This window comes from Pagrus major, chromosome 22, assembly GCF_040436345.1.
Source record: "Pagrus major chromosome 22, Pma_NU_1.0".
Classification (NCBI taxonomy): domain Eukaryota; kingdom Metazoa; phylum Chordata; class Actinopteri; order Spariformes; family Sparidae; genus Pagrus; species Pagrus major.
Window position 1 is genome coordinate 17,125,679 of NC_133236.1, and position 22,153 is coordinate 17,147,831.

General features: G+C 43.0%; 1 protein-coding gene across 2 annotated transcripts in view; it reads right to left on the reverse strand.

The window, feature by feature from the left end:
* The window catches only part of LOC141017881 (rho-associated protein kinase 2-like), a 34,357-nt gene that overhangs the window by 2,389 nt on the left and 9,815 nt on the right, over positions 1-22,153 (reverse strand). For both annotated transcript variants that reach the window (XM_073492675.1, XM_073492674.1), the window contains exons 5-31: positions 20,882-21,142; positions 20,144-20,288; positions 19,896-20,034; positions 17,361-17,452; positions 13,181-13,340; positions 11,955-12,051; positions 11,785-11,864; positions 10,851-10,899; positions 10,616-10,751; positions 10,340-10,431; positions 9,978-10,224; positions 8,726-8,832; positions 8,447-8,606; positions 7,867-8,027; positions 6,512-6,696; positions 6,239-6,308; positions 5,950-6,053; positions 5,590-5,776; positions 5,354-5,447; positions 4,962-5,056; positions 4,493-4,681; positions 3,182-3,350; positions 2,044-2,111; positions 1,838-1,926; positions 970-1,048; positions 608-875; positions 178-457 (exon numbers count right to left, since the gene is read on the reverse strand). In XM_073492675.1, the coding sequence (XP_073348776.1) occupies positions 178-457; positions 608-875; positions 970-1,048; positions 1,838-1,926; positions 2,044-2,111; positions 3,182-3,350; positions 4,493-4,681; positions 4,962-5,056; positions 5,354-5,447; positions 5,590-5,776; positions 5,950-6,053; positions 6,239-6,308; positions 6,512-6,696; positions 7,867-8,027; positions 8,447-8,606; positions 8,726-8,832; positions 9,978-10,224; positions 10,340-10,431; positions 10,616-10,751; positions 10,851-10,899; positions 11,785-11,864; positions 11,955-12,051; positions 13,181-13,340; positions 17,361-17,452; positions 19,896-20,034; positions 20,144-20,288; positions 20,882-21,142 (3,803 nt within the window). The remainder of the gene's footprint in view (positions 1-177; positions 458-607; positions 876-969; positions 1,049-1,837; positions 1,927-2,043; positions 2,112-3,181; positions 3,351-4,492; positions 4,682-4,961; positions 5,057-5,353; positions 5,448-5,589; positions 5,777-5,949; positions 6,054-6,238; positions 6,309-6,511; positions 6,697-7,866; positions 8,028-8,446; positions 8,607-8,725; positions 8,833-9,977; positions 10,225-10,339; positions 10,432-10,615; positions 10,752-10,850; positions 10,900-11,784; positions 11,865-11,954; positions 12,052-13,180; positions 13,341-17,360; positions 17,453-19,895; positions 20,035-20,143; positions 20,289-20,881; positions 21,143-22,153) is intronic.

Consider the following 22,153-nt stretch of genomic DNA (forward strand, 5'->3'; position numbering starts at 1 on the left):
CAGATTTTTTGTAGGATTAGCTCAGATTTTTCTACATGTCAGCATCATCATAGTGAGTTTGACCTCAAGATCAAGATGGATGAAAGATGTAAAAAGTAATGCTCTACAGAAACAAACTCAGCATTAAAATATGTGAAAATTTCTCATATTTTCCAGCAAAACTTTCCCCGTCCTCACCTGGGCTTCCCTGACGGCTGCTGCTGTCTGCTAGGCTGGATCTTGATGGCTCCGCGATGGGTCGACATACGAGGCGAACTCCTGGGTGAAGGATGTGGAGAGACTCGTGGAGAAGAACGTGACGATGCTTCGTTAGGGGAGTTCTGTATCACAGGGGGAGGACTCATTGTCGGGTGTTTCCTCGGGATGCGTTTGAGGAGGTGGCTGACCCAGCGCTGCTGCTCGTCCGGAGAGTTGGCCAGCAGGAGCAGCTCTTTGGCAGTGGACATGTCATAGTTCACTGTCGAAGAAAGATATTTAAGATACATCAGAAACAGAGTAAAGTTAAAGTTTTGTTTTAACATATGTATCTAACATATCACTCTGGGGAACAAACTTCTGGTTCCACGCAAGTGAAGCTCTACATCAAGTCTTGAATGAGCATACTGACCCCTGCAGGGCACGATAACTTCCTCCTTTTTGTCCAGGTGGTCTTTGTGGCACTTGGTGTGGCAGCGGCGGCACTCGAGGGCTGGCGGCGGCTTGAAAACGTGCCACAGGGGCCGAGTGCAGGCCTCACAGCTGGAGGGGAAGTGGTAGAGAGTGAGGATGAACTCGTGGCCCTTGTGGCTGATGTAGGACGGACGATCACCATACGGTGTGGGCTCCACGACGACTTCCTGGTCACGTTTGAGCTCCCCTTCATTGGCGTACAGGATCTGGGAAAAAGAAGAGAAAGGAAATGGAATTTTATTAAGGAAAAAATTATTTTAAAAAATATACCTCATTAAGAGAAGGTGCTTCACACATTACCTGGAATATCCTTGGAATTTCTTTGGCATCTGCACGGTACACATCAGTATGAGTGACAGGCCGGACGTGAAACAGCTTACTGTAGAGGGAAGACGTGGAAGAGTTCAGTGTAAATCAAGGGTAGTAAGTGTCAACATCTCTCTGGCAGCGTCAAAAAAGGAAAAAAACAGCAACAAATTAACTAAGATATATAAAAATACTGAAAATTAAAATTAATGTTAGCATGCTAACAGGCTCAACTAAGATGGTGACCATACAATGCATACATGCTAAACGTCGGTTAGCATTGTGAGCTTTTTAGTATGCTGACGTGCTGAAAAATGTTTCCAATATTTTGTCCACCACATCTTAACTTGACTCAACACCTCTCCAACACAGTGTCGAACACAAAGAGAAAAAAAGAAAATGGCCCATAAATAAAGAAAATACTGAAAACTAAAATGAATATCAGCGTGCTAACTTGCTAAACTTAAAAGGTGACTGTGGTAAACATTATAAATGCTAAACTTGCTGTTAGCATGATGACGTACTGAAAACTGTTCCTAATATTTTGCAACAACAAAAATTTAGAAACATGTAACAAATACTTAAAATGAATGTTAGCATGCTGACATTCTCAGCTAAGGGTAAGCATAACATTATACCTGCTAAAGTTCATGTAAGCACTGACATTGTGAGCATGTTAGCATGGTGACATTAGCATGTAACTCAAAGCCTCACTGGACCAGAAGCCAAACGCATGGCTGTTGATTCTTTGTAGTAACTAGGCTACTAAGATTAGCAACTATTGTACTCAATACATTAATTCTACCTATATTATGAATTATTGGTACTTTTAAATGTTCAAACCAAGCTCGAAATGACTCACTCGATGTCCAGGGTCATGAAAGGGTTAGCCTGCTCTCGGTCCAGCTCGCTGTTGTAGAACAGGATCTTCTTACTGCTCACAACTATGTACTGCAGAGGAAAGGGAAACAAGGCTCGAAAGGTTAGAGGGGGGAAATGACTCAGTGGTAATGGTGCTTACTACGAAAACAAATGTTTAGATACGAGAAACAACAGTGGACACATTACTTTTTTGTCCCAGCCAAACCGCTTTGTGTTCTTGGTGGGAAGTGAAATCCAGCCCTCCAGCCTGGAGTCTAGTGTGCAGAGAAAAAAACAGGAAGATGTTAACACAAAGAGGAGAGCAGCTTTTAATCATGCTATAAAAGAACACCTTGACATTTTGAGCATTTGGTGGCATTTTCCTGAAAAAGACACTCAGCACTTGGAGAGGAAATGATTCCTCACTTAAACCAAAGGGCAGGAGGAAGCTACAAGATTTCAATAACAGATTTTTCAGTAGGAACCATAAAGATAATAAGAGTCTACAGCACAACATATGGCAGGTGTCTGATGAGGAAAATGAACTAAAATGCGGTCAATCTCCACACACAAACTTCACTCTCGGTGAAAGATTTCTCCACGTCCTCTGCAGTGGAATAAATCTGAAGAAAGCAGGCCGGGATCAAGCTGTGAGTATTCTTGTGTCCAGTGAACGTTAAAAAAGGATTAGAGCACAGCAGGGACAGAGTCAACAGAGTAGAGGGATTAGCTGAAACTTGCAAGGTTGAACCAGGGTTGAGGCTTTTTTTTTCTCAATTTCCGTAAAAAAAACTCTGGAAATACTTTGATGGATAAATGTTATAAACCGGTATTTTCATCCCCATCCCTGGTTTGAACCTCCATGCAGGGTCACCTGCAGGTTCAGCCTCAGCGGGCTGATCATAGGTGAGGGCCAGGGGGCGTTGGCCCTGCTCCAGCCGCCCGTCATGTTCTTCCTCATCCTCATCCTCAGAGTCAGAGTCAAAGAGGGTGTGAGACGAGCGAAGGTTGGGTCTGGTGTCGATGCAGACGGATTTGTGTGTGCGCTGGTAGGTGAAGGACATTGATTCGGACGTGTGGGAGTGAGTAATGCGCACTGCGCCGGACCCCGAAGAGAGAGAGGTGAAATGAGGAGGGGGGAAAAGGAAGAAGCATAAAGAGGGAAAAGGTCAAAAACAATTGGCCTGGAAGACAAAGAGGCTCAAAGTATAAACAGAGGAAACAGCAAGAACTCAGGAAAAGAGACTGAAGAAGGAGGAACACAGGACGTACATGCAGATGTGTATTCGCTTACTGGCTGCAACATATAGGACATTAAGTGTGGGAGTAAGCCTCCTTTGTCTACCTGGGTATCCTTCACCCATGTCCAGCTCGTTGCCACTGCTGATGCTGGTGGAGTCCAGAGAGTGAACGCTGAGGGAGGTGATCTGGCAACGAAGCTGCTCGATGTCGCTGTCTTTACTGTCCAACGCCATCTGGAGCTCCAGACGCACCTGGTTCTCTTCTGCTATCAGCTGAGTATCAGACATTAAAACACAGTTTCATCCGCAGACTCTGGGCTGTTTACGATTCCACATCAATGTTTCTTTATGTTTCTCTTTGCTATTAAAGAAGATTTTTTCAGAAATATAGGTAAATATTTAAAGCACCTACAAGGAACTTTTGTTTGTTGTTGGTTCTGCCGCCCCCTGTGGACGGTACGGGCACATACGCCTTGTGTCGTCAAATTCTTGATTTGACTGTTGGGTGCATTTGTTTTGGAAATGAGTGAAAGAAAGACGCGACTCATTTAAAATACTACTTTTCTTTTTTACACAGCTGTCTGCAGGATGCATAGCGATGCAGTAATGTGTCTATTTGTGGCTATGACAGATTGATAACTGTAATATGACGATAGCGAAACAAAGTAAACGTTGTGTTTTTTTAAATGCTGCATATTTTGTGGCCTTTGCTGTCGACTGATAGGAATCCTCCTCCTTCACATCTGGAGCAGCTTCAAATTTTAATTAACAATCTTATTGATTCTGCACGGATCATTTAACATCCTACAGTGTGTCAGTACACTTCACAGAACTGGATTTAAATGTAATTGTTCTAACTCAGGGTAAAGTCCTGCCAGATGTTTCTAGAAGGGAAAAAAGTGAGATTAAAAAAAATAATAATAAAATATAAATAATCAATTAATCTGAGAATGGCAGACACTCTGCGCAGGGAATTTGGGATCCGAGAACCATTTTGCATCTTAAAAACACAGTAAGACAGGTGTCTGATTTTGGCTCCCTAAGGAACAAAGTTTGGGCTCCCCTGTGCTAAATGTATCTATAAAGTTATCGGCCATAATTGCAGAATTGTAGAGCTTTTAATTAATTATTCAATGTAAAACAATAGCTTTAATGGCTTTTTACTAGCCGATAGTGGAACTGCCTTTTCTTTGTCAGTATTCCTCCTTGTTATTGTTATCGTGACTCAGTGGCCATTGTAAACGAGTCTCTTGAGTATAAATTAATTTATTTGACTGCTAAATCTTTCTTATCATCACAATTCAGTAATAAAAAGCATCAGTATCTCCCAGGAACACGTTCTTTTAGTAAATGTGGCTGTATATATACGTTATGCCGTTTATGGATTTGCCTGTGTGCAGTGTCGGCGTACTGACCGCCTGCATATCCGTCATCTCTCTCTGGTATTTGATGATGGTGCTGTTCAGCTTCTCCTTCTCCGCTCTCAGCTCCAGCTGCAGCTTCCTGTTCTCCTTCTCCTTCCTGTGCACCTCGGTGCCGGTGCCTCTGTGGCCACCTCGCACCGTCTCCCTCCTGTTCATCACCTCGGCCAGCTTGTTGACAGCCTGGGAGGCGGAAAACACCGCAACACAAGCTTTACAGAGATCTACTTGAGATAAATCTGAATTCAGTGAATGCGGCAGGAATATCAATGCTGCTGCGGCATAGATTTTTTAAACTTGCTTCACATCTCAGTGATTTTGCCCGGAGTTCAGCACCAGCCTGCAGCTCAACATTATTCTTAACAACAGATGATGTGACATAACAGACGTCTGTGGAAAAAAAGTTAAAGTATAGAAACAATTTCCAGGGTTTCCAGACCTGTGTAGGCAGCCAGACACACACCTGAATTTTTAGTGTCCTCTCGTTCTGCAGCTGCCTTTCAAAGGACACTTTGAGTGAGTTCATGTGCTTCTCCTCCTCCTTGGCTTTCTGCAACTCTGTATAAATAGCAGAGAAGAATATTAATTCAGGGCTCGCACAGAGTTTTACTTTACAGAAGTTTTACAGAAGTAATCCACAACTTATAGTGCAGGTTTTAAAATGGACATTCTGCCCCTGATGGAGGGACTCATGGCTGCTTTTCAGGGGATTTTCACAGCCTTCTCCCTATAAATCATCCTGATGTGTGAGAGCTTTTTAACACATTTTCCAGGACTGAGGGCAATGTCATTCCTGTAGAAATTTGTTCTCTTTCCATGGTGCTCGTTAACTTAAAAAAGAAAAATGACACTCACGTTGCTGCATTTCTTTCAGCTGGTTGTTGAGCTCCTCCTTCTCACTGGCCAGGTTGGCCACATCCACCGTCAGAGTGCGGTTGGACTCTTCCAGCTGCGATGTGTCAGAGCAGAGGTGAGTCTCATCCATACATACATGATTTATACAACATATTTGAAAACAGAAGTAAATCAGTTCATTTCACATCATTTTGGCTGAAGACTTCCTGTGTCTAATCGACTCAAACTGCTCTCACCGAGCTGATGGTGGCCTCCTTGTCGCCGAGCTCCTGTTTGTGTCTCGCCATCATGTCTTTGATCTCCAGCTCCTTCATGATCTTCTCCTTCTCCAGGTCGGAGTATTGCTCCTCCGCAATGGAGCGAGCCAGCTGCTCAGAGTCCGCCTTGGTTAAACTGGCCTCCAGCTGGGTCGTCAGGGAATCCCTGCGGAGGGAGGAGAGGAGGGAGGGAACGATTATTAGCATATTAATATATTTTCTCTTTGCATGTTCTTGACTTACACTGGATCAAATCTTTTTCTTTTGGTGCTGTAGTGTCTCTTGTTAAAGTGTTCAGACTGGGAATGAAGTAGTGAGAACAAAGTAGTGAACAGTTACCTCTCCTCCTCATATTCTGCCAGTCGCTGCCGCGCTTCTTTGCACAGTTTGTTCTTCTCATCACACTCGTCCTTCAGCTCACGGATCTGCGTCTTGTAAAGGGTCTTGCAGGAGGACAGTTGGAGACTCAGTTAATGTCATATCACTGATGTGAGATGGAGGCTTGGAAAGTAAACTCCCTCTCCGCTCATATACTGTAGATTTATATTTGTTGCTAGTCTGTTGCTGAGCTTCAAATATTTCAGCATCTAAGGTGCACAAAAGAAGGACAATTGTTTGTGAGAATTACCGTGAAATACTGCTCTGCCTCCAGCTGGTCCTTCAGTTCTTTCAGCTGGCCGCCCGCCTCCTGCTTCTCCCTGGAAGACGACCAACAATCTGTCAATCGTCGCTCCTGGCCAACTACCCACAGAGCCGAAGCACTTTCCTCACATCAGATACGATGAATGAGATTCTCTACAGCAATTTGCCGGCACTATCACAACAAACTCAGCTGCACTGTGTGTTTATGTTAAATATATAAATATGTAAGTGTGTGTGTGTGTGTGTGTGTGTGTTTGACCTGCGTAGCTCCTGGTTCTGTTTCTCCAGGACCTGCTTCAGGTCCAGCAGGTGGTTGAGCTCCTGTTTGAGCTGTTTCTCTGACGAGCGGAGCACCGACACCTGCTGGTTCTGAATCTTCAGCTCGCTCTGGCTCAGAGTCCGCTTGTGGATCTCCTGCTCCAGACGCTGGTTCAGGTTCTTCACCTGCACAAACACACAAGCATTTTCAGCGGCGGCAGTGGGGACAATTCAAGCTGAAGAACAAAGGGTTAGTCAGGGCTGCAACTAACGATTACTGTCATTATGGATTAGTCATTAGTCTAAAAATAAGGAACGCATGGCCACAAAGCCCCAGAACCAAAGCATCATCATCTTATTGCTTAAGAAACCTGAATATGTGATATAAGAAAATGTGAGGTGATGCTTTATATTAATAATAAGCCACAGTTAATAGGTCACAAGTAGTGCAGGAGTAGTTACATTACTCTTTACTTAAAAAAGAATGCATTACTTTACTTATTTACTCCCCACAGCAGTAATTCATTACATTACTGTTGCGTTACTCAGCACATTGCCAGAGATGTTTCGTCACATAATTCCCACGTAGCGTTAAAACCTTACATGACTACATATCAGCGCAAATCCCTATCCTAAGGAGGGCAGCCACGAGATCTTGCTCTTTAATACCACAAAGCCGACAGCAAAGTTGGTGAAAACCGGCCCAAATAGCTCTGAAAAGAAAAATGTCACGGCAAGAACAAGGCTGAATCGCACGCCGAGGACAATCAAGCTATCAGTTCACTGAGAGGTCGGCCTTCCTAACACTGCCAAGTACAAATATAACATATTTTCTTTATTTTATTATTTCATCGCTTCACAAGACAGGACAACTGAAGGACGACAGGAAATGGGACGAGAGAGAGAGAGAGAGAGGACCACAGGCGGCAAAGGGCCATAGATAATGATAAGGCCTTGGTAACACTTTATAATATAATATCATTAATAAGTGGTAAATTTATAGTTAATTAAACTTTAGTTAATAGTTATTTTATTGTTAACAAACAATTCAATGCTTTAAAAACTATTTATGAGCAATTTTTGGTGTAAAGGTGCAACTGATGTTAATAAATACGGTGTAGTTAATTTATAAACATTATCTGGATGGCCATTATAAAGTTTATAAACCTTTACTATTGCTTAATAAATGTAAATCTTCACTCATACAGTCCTATTAACACAATATAATGTTAATTATCATCTTATATATATATATTATATATCATAATGCTTATCAAAAAGCATTACCATTATTTAAAAAAAATTACGTATAAAAATACATTTTCTTGATTAATGAACTGATTGTTGGAGCATCACCTCTTCAGACAGTTTCTCCTTCTGCGCCTGCAGCTCGTCCAGTTTGTGCTGCGCCTGCTTGTAGTCACAGTCCAGCATGGAGTGGTCCTTCTCCAGCTGCAGCAGCTTCCCCTCCACCTGCAGCTTCAAGCTGCGCTCCTCATGCAGGGTGCACTCCATCTCTGGACCCCAACAAAACAACCGAGAAAAGCCATGAGGAGGGGAATCGAAGCCGGACCAATTGTTCACAGTATTGACAAAACAATTCGGATGAACCTCAATGGAGCAACAGATAAATGGCCCGCTGCACCGAAGGACAATCAGAGCAAAGTGATGTGGTTGAAGGCCAGACTGCTTTCTGACATATTGCAGGACACAAAGCAGAATTATTTGACCAAGGTCTACTGCATCAATCGGCACTTCATCGTTTTCAAACGAGGTCTCATTTCTTCTTCTCCTCCTGAACAAAAGAGGCCGACTTTCATGATAATACTTGTGCACTGCCGTGTCTATTATCTCAGTATCTGTGATGATTGAGCTCAGTGAAACACTGTTTAAACAGTGCTCATCCCTCCTGTAGTCATCTTTAACACTTGCTCACCTTTTAGAGCCTCAGACTTTGCCTCCTCGATGGACTGGTAGATCGTGTTTTTATCTGCGAGCTTGGCTTTGGTGGCCTTGTGCTCAGCCTCCTCCTGCTCCAGGCTCTGCTGGAGCGACCTCAGCTTGAACGTCAAGTCGATCTCTTGGTTGCCCTTCTCCTAAAGAATCAAAGAGGATATTAGGCTCTTTAACACTCTTGTGTCATAGGAATGAGAACGTAAATGCAATTAAGAAATGTCAAATATATAAAAAGCTCAAAAACAAACAGACAACCAACCTTCTCGAGGTCATTGAGCTTCTCCTGCAGCTGCTTCTTCTTAGCCTGGACCTTGGACAGAGATGACTTCACCTCTTTCACCTCCTCTTCCAGGCCAGAGATCCGTCCTGAGGTGGAGTAATGGGAGGAGGAGATAATAGCAAAGAAATTAGAAAAGGAATATAGGATGACTTTTAGAAACTACAAGCAGTGCACCTGAACTACAGACTTGTTTTCGGGGACGTGAAATACTGCTCCTGGACTTTATGTGACGTTTGGCCTCCAATATCCGAAAAACAACTCACTTCATGTGTATTTTCCCTTTCATGAACTCCACCCACATGGAGAGGGAAAAAAGCATGAGGCATCACAGCAAACAGGCTTCACCGTTGTTTCCCTGTGTCCCCTCTGACCTCAGCGAGCGGCCTCTGAGCACGTTTAAGTTTCCAAACATCGTCTCAGAAGAGGTGCTGGCTCTGATACAGCATCTTACTTCACTCTCAGCCTTTTGAAACAGATGTTTCCACCTATGATCTGATATTTCCCGAGGCTCGGTCCAGAAAAACGATTCACATCTAATACCCCGTCCAGCCTCCGGCTCTGTGTTGTGTAACGGCTTTTTCCTGCTACTGACGGGATGTTTACTGCTGCAGCTTTGAATGAGCCCGTAAAGATCACAGTTATGGCAGTGAATTAACCCTTTTGTCTGGGAGATTTGCTAACCTTATAACATTTTAATAGACACATTAGAGTTTGGAATATAATAGGCTTGCTAATAACGGTTGGCTGGTGGCTATTGTAGTTAAATTTAACAACCACATTTAACGGCATTTCTCATCTGCTTATTGTTAATTTCTAGCCGCTGTGTGCAGGAGAGGTGTTTAAACACACAAAATAAAAATGTGAAATAAACAGTGTTTAGCTATTAGCGGGGGGAGAAGAGTTATAAAGTCAAGAAATTGACTCTTAATTGTCTGCTGTATATTTAAGGAACGGTTTACTGAAAAATGATAATTCAGTCATTATCTTCTAAACAACTGAAGTAGATGGGGACTTGATTTTTCTGGTGAACTGTTCCTTTAACGTATCTCTACAGTTGCTGACATTAGCCGCCACAAACTACGAGTCTTAAACGATGTGTTTTTTTCCTCATAAAGTCAACGTTTCATGTGTAAGATGAAGAAAGGCTGCACAGACTCATTTAAATGACTTGGAACTGCTTATTTAGTGCGTTTCAGTCCTTATCAAAGTGAACCAGACGGCCGTGTCTCACCCTGCAGGTCAGTAATAGTTTCTGTCCCGAGGTTGTGAGCTCCTTTCTCCTCCTCCAGCTCGGCCTGCAGCCCCATCAGCTGCTTCTCCAGCTCCATCTTGTCGTTTTCCAGCTGGCTGTACTTTTCCTGCATCTCCCTGAGGCTAACCTCCAGGCTCTGAGCCTGTTTCTGCGCCTCTGCCTGACTCTTCTTCAGCCGCGTCGCCGCCTCCTGCTCGGCCTGAAGCACGGCGTTGGTCTCCTCGAGCTGCAGATGAGAGACGGACGACTGGGTCAGTTCATGTGGATTATTATACTAAGATGCTTGATTTACACAACAGTGAAGAAAGCTATGTAAAAGATTAACAAGCATCCCCCCTCACTTGTTTCTGAAGCTGGATGTTCTTCTCATTGGAGATTTGGGAATTCTGGTTCCTCTTCCTAAGATCCTCCAGCTGGTCCCTCAGGTTGTTCACTTGTGAGTAAATACAAACAATTAAGAGTTAATTCAGTATTTGCTCTCACACATTCAATAGACCCTGTAAAAAACATGTTATCTAAACAGTGAGATGCAGTTTTAATGAGCTTAACAGTTGCACTGATATGTTAGAAATGCATTTTTGAGCGATGTTTAGATACGATGTTTCCCAGATGCTCACATTCATTCTCCAGGCCGCGTTTCCTGTCCGTTTCGATCTCCACCTTGCGCAGGTTCTCGGTGCTCTGGTGCTGCAGCAGAGCTCGCTCTCTCTCCAGCTGCCTGAGCGAGGCCTCCACTTTCTGCCTGCTGCTCATCTAATCGGGGAGGTAATCACACAAATGCTTTGAGTGGGATGATCTCTAATCTGCTTTATTATATCATGATTGAAATGCCCTCCATCCATCCATCCTTACCTCCTTGTCTAATTCTTTGACCAGCTTGTCTAAACGGTTGGTGGCATTTCTAGAAAAAAGAGGACAGTTTTATTGCAGACTTCTGTTTTCTTATTGTCACTATAGGTGCGTACAGGTTTCCAAATATTCAGTTTTTCTTCATGTTGTGTAAAGCAATCAAACAGATTTCCTGCCTCAGGCCGGGCACAGACTACAGGAGCATTTAAAGGAGTTTTGAAATGCTAAGTGATTTTAAAATCAGGCTGCATCATGCACACAAGAAGAATCTTCACAGATGTTGTCGTCTCTGGTCTCAAACATGCACACACAACAATATTTGAAGATATGGGAGCGTCACACACACCACTGGATACATTTAAGATTATCGTGCCAGAGGAAGCGATGCACCACCTCACAAGATCTCATGGGGAAGCAGATGTAAACAAAACGGAGACACTGTCAGTGTGTTAATGTTAATACTTAAAGCTGGAGGTCAGAATTTAACTTTTAACAGCAGTATGCTAGCTAACGTTAGCGTGAATGTTTGTCGTTGCCTCGCAGTATCAGCAGCTGCTCTGCTCTCTCATTGGCTATTTTGGTGCCGCTCGTTAAGTGCTGACGTAATCATCCAGATTATAAATCATAAATTTCAAACGTGCTTGATGCTGTCGGGGCGGCCCCGATGAGTCTCTGAGCAGTTCTGGAGGTTTAAGACCGGATCTTTTAACCCTTCACATTAGCAGATAATCTGGGCTGAACATCTGCAGCGGCTGAGGACCAGATTCCTCCTCTGATTGTCAGACGGGGTGAATCGGGACTAAATCGACCTGAAACTCCTGTAGTCTAGCCTGGTTTTATCCAGCAGATGGCACAAAGTGAATGCCAATCTCCTCAGTGATTGTCTGCTTTGTTCAAAGTAGTGACAGTGACATTGATGTTATATGTCCCGTCGTACTTGCACTTGTGCTCCAGCTCATCTTTGGCCTGCATCTCATGGTCGAGCTTCTCCTCCAGCTGATGAAGCTTCTTCTGCAGCTGCTCAGATCAGAAAAGATAAAATAATACTATTATCTAACAACCATTTCCATCTTTGGTTCATTTCTTCTCAAGAAATAAAACACCTACCTCTTTATCACTGTTCAAGCGAGACTCTTTATCCTCAGACTTGTCTTTAATGTCCTCTGAATCCTCCTCAGAGTGGTTGTTTTCCACTTTCAGCAGCCTGAAAGAGGGAAATGGAGACACATGAATGTCTGTAAGTGAGTTTGCCTGCAATTCTCAACATCAAACACCATCCACAAGCCCACATTTCGACAACCAAGTGACATATTCTACCCAAAACCAGATCCATAAAGCCACTTTGGTCATCAATCGAGACACCCGTCACATTTAATGCATCATCTTTTCCTCTCAGAAATCACTTTTACTTTAGATCCTTAATCTTAAAACCTGAAGCCATGTGCTGTGGAGGAAAAGCAATAAGGTCTGAGGATCTTTCTCACATCTGGATGGGTTTACCTCTGGAGAAACCCAAAGGATGCCTCCAACCCACGCTGCCTGTTGCCAACTGTTAACCATGAATGGTGGGCAGTTATCTCTGGGAATCATTACATGACTCTGCCTCACAACTGCATAATGACCGAGGAATCTGAAGACACTTTACGATCATTTTATAACCAGTTGTGCCCTTTGGCGTCAGCTGTTCTCTGACGGTGTTCATGAGTTTTAAAAAATGGAAATTGACTCAATTATACTGCTGATGCTTTCAGAAAAGGTAAAATCATAATCCTGGTCTACAGGCAAAACGTTTCTATTACCTGCTCAATACTTGAGAATATAACAGACTGAAAGATACATTAGACACAAGTAGTTGAACCTTCAGCTTCATGAATATAAGCCCCGAAATTAAAAACATACCTTGAAGTCAAACCATTGCTGATTAAAGTGTATATGATCACAAATCCAACACAAAGGTGTCATTTTTTCACTACATCTCCTACTGAATCCAGACCACGGCTTCAAAAACTTCAGCAAAGAGGGCATTTAAAGGGGCTGTCAGAACAAGGCAGCAGTGTGGAGCTCGAACAGGCATACAGTGTCTGACTGGTGTAAGACTGTATTAACAGGTACGGGTGTGAAGCTGTCTTTTTCTACCTCTTGCATTTCTGTCCCTAAACCTGTTTCCTGAGGCCATGGTAAAAGCTTCCACACATGAGAGCTACATTTTGTTCCAGTGAAAATCTCCATAAAATGCTGCTATTATTCACACAAGTAACAAAAGTGTAAGGTCAGCGAACACTAATCCAGACAAAAGATTTAAATAAAATGACAGAATGAAAACTCTTTCTTACTGGTCCTCCTTGAAGTAAGTGAAGCCGACAAACGGTAGCTGGTTGCCCACAAAGGCTCTGGGTGGAGGGAAGGTCTCAGCATCTCCTTTGTCATCCTCTATGTCGTCAAAGTTACTGGTGTCTATGTCACCGGTCAGCTCGGGCACAACTGGAGCCACAGCTGGAGGACAGAAACAAGAGGGAGAGAGAGTCAAGAGAGGGGAGCAGAGGAGGTGCAGCCTACGAGCGGCTGAGAAAAGAGAGGGATGGTGTTTTACATAAAATGAGGCCACTCCACGCATGTATTTATATTCTGTAATGTGTCTGACATGGTAATTACCACATTAAAATCCCTAAAATGGCACCTTCATTTAAAACTCCAGGATATGTTAGAGGTGCAAGGATCAGCTGTGATCAGCCACCTGTTGAATTCATACTCAGAATAACTGCTCAATACTGATAACTAGAGCAAGTTAGCTCTGCCAGCCTTGCATCCAGTGGTCTGGACTGGGAGCTCAGAGCAACTGGGAAGTGTTGGTGTTTACACTGCTAGCACAGGAGCTGGCAGCGTAAACGTGCCACGGCTAACTGGTTAGCATGCTAACTCCAGTAGATCTCTGCAACACAAATCTCCACTTGCACTTTGTAGCGTGACGTATCCGCTTTATAAAACTGCACATCCTTTGGCTTCTGGTGCCAACTCTACAGTATACGTCTGTAGTTATCACAGTGCAGTACTTCACTTTTCACAGTTTGCTTTGTATATATTGTTAGTAGTTTGTTGTATATAGTGTTTTTAACATTTTTGATCATTTGGGACGTGCTGTAGGTGTTTTTAACGAGCGAAGCTGTCAGCTAGCCTCGTCGGCATCAGAAAAAGCTCTGCATATACACATGATAGTATAACCAATAACAGTTCTCTCTGATTTAGTGAGGTTTGGAGCTTTGACAAGGCGGTGCACGTTGGTCACTTTAATTTTTGGCAGATCTTCAAAGAACACAGCGTATTAAAGAGCCATAGCAACCTAACATCAGCATGTGGATAGCTAACATCGGCAATGGTTATAAAGGTATAAAAAACACTATATACAAACACAAATGGTAAACTATTAACAATACATACAAAGCAAAGTGTGAAAAGTATTTGAACTCAGTTATGGATGGAAAAGCACTGAGATAACTACAGATGTTAAAGCTTTTTCTTCACATTCTTTTTATAATCAAATACATTTTGAATGTTTTCAACAAAAAATTTCACACATTGCACCTTAAACCATTTTGATAATCAATTCATAGTCATTTTTCAAGCAAAACTGTCAAACATTTGCTGGTCTCAGCTTCTTAAATTGAAATGTAAAAGGATTTGGTGCTGTTCTTTGTCATTTATGATGATATATGAAGAGTCTTTGGGTTTTGCACTTTAAGTTGGACCAAAAAAGCAATTTGAAGACGTAACTTTAGGCACTGGCAAATTGTGAGGAGCATTTTTCTGAATTTTCTTGACATTCAATCGACTTAACTTGATTAACTGGTTAGTTGCAGGCGGAGAATATATAAATATTTTTCATTTAGCTGTTGGACACAAGCTGCCTCCTACTTCACTGTCATGTCCATTCTCAGTGTTTGTGCAATGTACACTCCGAGTTTCCAAATCACACTTGTTTCTGTTAAATATTGGACCAGAATTGGCTGAAAATGTACACTTTCCTTACTGAACGTGAAAAACATCCTCCTAGCGTCAAACTCTGCATATACATCATTCTACACAGTGAAGCTCAAACATTCAACTGTAGGAACAAGAATGAAAAAACAGTTTTGACTGGAGGGGGACTTTAAATTTAAAGCACATCTTCAAGTAACTCTCAACATTTTTTCCACAAGTAAACTCTCTGCCACCTTTGGGGAGTAAGCTCTCTGCAGGTTGGCGTGAGGCTGACACCACTCCTCTTCCCGTACAGTGCTCGCTTTGTGCCCCACACACAGTGCCTTTCACGACTGAAGCCTGAACGCCTGCTCTCTCCTCGCAGGAGCAGCCGTGCTTTTTAAAACTCTGCACAACAGGCAGACAAAAATGTGTCAAAGGGCCAATCAGATAAAACTAAGCTAGTCCTTTAACCTATAAATAGTTCCTAATTGAGAAAAAAAGGGCAGCCATTATGGATCGTGTTCCTCAGACCAGCGCAATGCTGGCTCTGAGCAAAGAGCTCATTACTGTTAGGTCAAGACACAACCCTCAGCGTGACAAATGTGCCTCAAAGAGATCAAGCACAGGAATGAAACAAATGAGGGGAGAAAAAAAAAAAAGCCAAAAATGCGGTGAGACAGAAAGAGACACGGGCCGCTCCATGGAGGCCCTTGTGGCACGACTTCCCAGAATGCTCTCTGATAGCGGGCGGCTAATGACAGGCAGCCGTGGCCACAGTGAGAGTGAGAGAGCGGGAGCAACCCTCCAAACTGGGGCGCCCCTCTCATTAGGCCGGTCCACGCAGGCCGCACAGCCTGCCCCGCCCGCCGCTACGGGGGGCGCTGCCTCCCGTCTCATCCATCCATCCATCCATCCACGGTGCTCGCGTCTTTTCCCTGAACCGTCCCAACGCTTAATAAGTTTGATAAACATAAAGTAGAAGAATCATCCGTGTACAGTAGCCCAGAATCTCCCGAGTCATGCGGGGGACTGGACTGGGTGGTACACGCAGCTCTGCGGGACGCCACAACAGCAGCGGGGTCGTGTCTTCATGACTGTGTGTTTGAGTGCGAGCAGCGCAGAAGTGCCACAGTGGTGGTTTTGTGCTGCAGACGGCCCGGCAGTCTGAAGTTCAGTCAGGAGTTCTGTCTGTCGTCTTAATCAGAGCCAGGTGAAGCAGAGAGAGGCTGCGAGACACAGAGGTCCTGTTCTCACTCCTAATATATCTTTCCTTATTTCCTTCCTTCCTATGAGACGCTTGATCTGATTCAATTGTATACTGGGAGACGACTGTTGCAACGATCAAGTGCTAAATTTAAAGGAGCAAATTATAAGCTTCACTTAACAACTGATCTATATCATTACAGCTGCAGTAGGATTTGTTTTTGATTTGTTCTATCTTTGTTTTTGTTAGTAAATAAACCTATAAATCATTCATTTGTAAAGGATTTACAGTGTAGTCACTGATTTTTAAACCCAAGAATGCATTAAGAAGGCTGTTTATGTTCATTAACTCTGATTGATCTTCTCTTTCACTGCTAAGGAAAACCATAAAGGAAACTCAGCAAGGATTTAAATTAACTAAATTAAAAACATCTTCGACTCACTTTAATGGAAATTTCACATGATTTGTCAGTTCTTCGGCTACACAACATTAAAGGTGCACTGTGTAGTTTTTGGAGAAGAAATGTTAATCAGAAGAACAAACCTAAACTAACTAAGTTGACAGCCTCGCTTTGTTTTCATGACTGAATAATCTGAATAAACAAACTGACCTTAACTGGCCTACTGTTTTACTTTGTTTATATGTGGCGGACCCTGCCAATTTTCTAGCTTCAAACAGTCTTTTGAAGACATTATTTTCCTCTGACACTCAAAGGCTGTCTTAGTGAAAGTCTGCACCAATAGGAGCATGTGTTTAAAGGGACACTATGTAGTTCTGGAGAAGAAATTCAAACTCTGAATTTTAATATTTACAACATTAATGAGGTAAAAATACAAACTCAGAAGTATTTATTTTTTCCATAACTGAATAAACGAGCTGTTCTCTCATCAGTGTGCATTATTAGTAGCTAGCATGCCATGTTTAACCCATTGAATAATGTAGGGCTATCAGATGAAACTGTCCCAGTTAAATATAATATCACTGGCTAATAAAACATGTCTTCTTCTTGCAGGTTTCCTGCATCATGCGCTCTGCTGCTCTGCTGCTCTGCTGCTCTGCTGCTCTGCTGCTCTGCTGCTCTGCACACCATCCTGTCGTATAATGTAAGATACGAGTGGGGAGCATATGGAGAGCATGTGCGTACACATATATGCAGGCTTATTGGCTCAGGAGGTGGAAATAAACTATGAACTCAGGCTGATAAGAAACAGATCTGGAGAGGAATGGGCTGCAGATGATAAGAAGTATTAGAACAAACATTACCACAGATGGAAAAGGGGGAAATCTGCGCCTGTATTGTGTTGAGTTAAAAGATACACAAGTTTCAAACACATGCACATGCACACACTTACTCTCTCGGATGTTGTCAAAGGTCCACTGCTTGTTCTTGAAGAACGGGTGGCACTTGATCTCATCCACTCCGGTACGGCCCAGACGAACCTCCCTGCACACAGGACCGAGACTGTGAGCCGAGCCTCCTCAGCATGAACACAAAACACATCCCCGCCCGTCCCCTCCACCCACCGTCGTCATCAACATCCCAAACACACAGGCCAGTGGAGTGACCACTAGGCACTGACCACACTGACCAGCATGGAGAGCCACATGACCACTGGCGAACACTGGAACCTCCTCTGACCAGACCAGATAATATGGATCCAGGATCAGGCTGCAGGAGGTAACATCAACACAACTGACTTCCCTCTATTTAAAACTCTACACACTCTCTCTTTCTTGTCCCCCTTTCCTCCTCCTCCCTCCTCCTCCTCCTCCTCCTCCTCCTCCACCGCTGGGTACAGGACCGGAGGGGTGCGGCAGTTTGGGCTTGCCACGTGTGGGACATTCCAGACCCAGCCAAGAGGAAGACAGGGCAGGGGCGGGGAGGAAGAAACAGAGAAGGGAGAGTTTTTAAACCCCCGCAAAAAAAAAAAAAAATCTGACATGCAACCAAGCAAAGGCTTACATCGAGCCATGTCTCAATGCCCAGAAAACTGCAGGAGTGCGAAGGAGAAAAAGGAGAAAGTTACAGCAGCGAGGGGAGGATGGAGGAATGGAAAGTGGCACCGAGAAAAGGTAGAAAAAGAAAATTACAGATGGAAAAGAAGGAAAGAGGTGAAAAACAAAGTGAAAAAAGGAGAGGATGGTGGTGCTTACAGGAATGATTCAGCAAGTGACTGAGCATGTGTGGTGAATGAATGTATTGGTCAGTGTTCAAGATACGTGTGTGTGTGTGTGTGTGTGTGTGCGTGCGTGTGTGTGGGTGTGTGGCTGGGCAGCCGTACACATGAGAGATTCTGTCTGTGGTGGGAGAATAGTGAGCGAGAAGGTAAATAAACTGAGGGAGGGAAAATGAAAGGCTGCTCTGTGCTGCAGCAGAAAGGGCCTGTGTTTGAGCCCGGTCGGGGGGCGGGGCTACTAATGTAAACAGGAAGTGGTTTCTTCAGAGGGGACGGGCCGCTGACCAAGTACAAGACCCACACCCACACGTTCATGTAACCGTTACCTTTAATACTAATTTGTATTTAGATGGCAGCTGTTGTAGCAAACTGATTCAAGATAGAATATTAGTTGTGTTCCACACTGTGAAAATACTCTGTTAAAAGTTAAATTCCTTCATTCAAAAGTAGTGTCATCAGCAAAATGTACTTAAAGTGTGAAAAGTAAAAGTACTCATTCGACAGAAAAATAGTCCCCGCCACTGTTTTTAGTTTTGTTTGGATAAATATTACTGTTGGATGCTCTTTCCAGCTAATCCAAGAGGGTTTTTAGTGTTTATTTATCTTAAAACGTAGGAGAAACACTTAATGCTACAGAGATTTTCACTGGATAGGAAGGAAAAATTGTAATATGAAAAGTAACCGGTAATAAAAGCTGTCAGACAAGTAAAGTACAAGTAGCTCACGTGTACTTAATTACAAACAAATGCAGTTTTTGCTCCAGTCAGCAGGATTACTGGATTGAAAACTTCTCCACAGATTTCTGCAAAACTTGGACGGAGGATACGTCTCAGCCCAGAATAGACCCCTTTAACTTTTTTAGTGTGGATTCTGATAAAAGGGAAGGATCCAGGAATTTTTCTCAGTTTCTTTAACAATTGCGATTTTGGGCGTTTTTCTACATTTTTGTTAATTCTCAGGGAATGATGCAAAAAAAAAAAGGTGTGAGTGACGACAATTTGATGCAGATTCTAATAAAAATGTGGATCTTGCTGATTTAAATATGTGTGATTTGATATTGCATTGGGCTTGACTGAATTAAAGGGGACTGTTGGCGGAGGTATGCGCTCTTCTGAGTGCCATTCTAGTGTCGAGGTTTTAATTTGAAAAATCAAACTGTATATTTGGAAGCTGTTTTTAGAGAGTTACATCTTAAGTTGGAGCCAATAAGATTTGGGCAGACAAGCTGTGGAAGTTGTAAAGTATTTAGAGACAGACTAACACATTCTTGGTTTTGGTCTTTATGAGATGTGTTGAGAAGAAAGAAAAGACATTTGGTGAATAAAGCACCATGTACTGAGGAAGAGTGTGCCACATGTCTAAATTTAAACAACGTCGTCATGTCTAATCTTTGACGCAGCTCTCACACTGTTTACTTAAGCTGTTGCTCCTCTCAAACGGGAGTCGTGACCTATGTGTATTGATCGTATTCAATCACGTGATTCAACATGTTGTTTATGAGTCTTTTTAGACAGATTTTTAGCAGAAAGTCCAAAGTTTAGTTACAAACTTGGAGGCCTTCGCTTCTGTGATCCAGAGCTGAAAATGAAAATGTGAGTGTGTCTGCAGCTGTCTGCTCATGACAGGCAGCCTGAAATTGTGAAATATTCTGAATTCTCGTTAAAGCACAAAGCACAAGTGTTAGTTTTTTTATCATTTCCATGTGCGAACCTGTCAGTAAGAAAGGCACAAATGAGGTCTTTGGCATCCTGAGACATCTCCACATCATCTGGGAAGACGAGCGTGTTCTTGTGGTTCATGATCTTCCCATACGTTCCGACCAGGGACTCAGCATAGAAGGGAGTTTCACCTGCGAAACGAGTAATTTTGTACAAGGAATTAAAAAAAATATCAGGATCTATCCTGGGTGTAAGTACATCACATCCTGTTGACATGTCAGTGCGTCACAATTCACTTACCGACAAACAACTCGTACATAAAGACTCCTACAGACCACCAGTCGCACTCCCGGCCGTAGTAACCATCACCACCCTGAGACTGGAGCACCTCGGGGGAGATGTAGTCTGGCGTGCCTACAGCTGTGTCACAGTGCACCATGCCTGTCTGCAAACAGGACAATAAACAAGATTTACTGTAGAGGGAAAACAAGAATAGAATAGCAGTGACAGTAAAAGGTTGGTAGAGTTAGAGGAGAAAGCAAATAAGCAGTATTTCCACAGAAATATGCAGTGCAGGGACATCATTTCATTCATTCAGGCTCAGATAGCCAATTTAGAGCAGACTTCACTCTCTTCTCGACTGTTTCGACCATCTTTACATGACACATTCTGTCAACTCGCTGATTTTCAGAGAGCTCAAATGTGTGGAACCGCTCGTGAAGCAGCTATTTAGAAATTGCTGTGGTGAAAAACAAAAAACACTTCCTGACCCACACCAGAGGCGGGACCGCTGCCGTCCTCCAGATTGGTTGTTTAGCACAATAACCTCTGAGGCCTTACAAAACAACCTGATGCAACCGTGCTGCACTGAGTTTCACTTCACAGTCTGAACACTTGGTGGTGCACTAGGGCGGGGGAAAAAAAGCCACCTGTCTTGAGCTGGAGTAGTCAATTCACTCTGTTCAGCTGGTTCAGGAGGTGTGTTCTCTTAAAAATTTTAAAAACAAAAATTCTCCTCACATCAAACTACAAACCTACCGAGTCCATCTTCATGCACGTGCCGAAATCTGCCAGTTTGAGGTGTCCGTTTTGGTCCAGCAGCATGTTGTCGGGTTTGACGTCACGATGGATGAATCCCAGGGAGTGGATGGCGTTCAGCGCCAGCACCACCTCAGCCGTGTAGAAGCGAGCCCACTTCTCAGGTATGTCGTAGTTCATGGTGAGCGTGACCAGGTCGCCTCCCCCCATGAACTCCATCACCATGTAGAGGTGGCGGTCGTCTTGGAAAGCGCAGCACAGCTACGAGACAACAAACTGAGTCACTTGATGTCACTAAAAGTCGTTCGCAGGACGTGAAGACATTGCTTTTATACAGGTTTGACTACCAGGTGATCTGTGTTCAACACCAACAGACCTCAAAGATTATTATCTCCAACTTGATGCCAACATCATGACGCCTCTTTACAACTACAATGCACACCAAGTAGAGCTGTAAAAAAAGAAACAATATACACTGTATATTGTGACATAAAATTGTCCTCTATGCTTCGGGTATTAAAAAGTATTTTACATGTTGTCTTTCCAGATCTTTAAAGGTTTTCTATGCAGGATTTTCCTAACAAAATAACAAATGTAGCCCAGATTACATTTAAAAAAATAAATAAAATAAATTTTATAGTTACATTTTCAACTACTTGATACAACTTTTAATTAGGTCTTCACAGCAGCTTCAAGGAACTTTCATTAACTGTTGTTTCTGGCGGCCCCTGTGGACAAAAGTGGTACCACAGCCTTGTTTCATAAAGATGTTGATCTAAAATTATTGAGACTTGATTACAATTTTTTAATCCAATGGATTAAACTGCTAATTACGAAAGCATTGTAATTTAACTGGTCGACAAGCCATCAACCAAAGAGTCAACCAACATCAACATTGGCCATCAACCAACATATCCTGCACAGTACGCCTTTTACGGATAAATGATCAGATGTTTCCCAATTTCTTTCTGAACAATTCAGCTGTCTGGGAGCTTAAACACTGTTATTTAACTCTTGCTCTTTATCTGTATTTAATAAGGAAAACAGGGAAATTGATGGCTTCATGGTTGATATTAATATTTAGCCAAATGTGTGTATTTCTGTGTATTAAAAAAAAATTCTGACGTGTGTTTAATGGGACGAGATATCCAACAAAAGCTTGTTCTGTCCCTCGGACCAGAAGGAGGCTGAGTCTGACAGAGAATATGCTTCTTTGTTTATGTCTAAGCCTCCCACGAGGTTAAACATCATGTGTTTTTAATAGAATAAAAC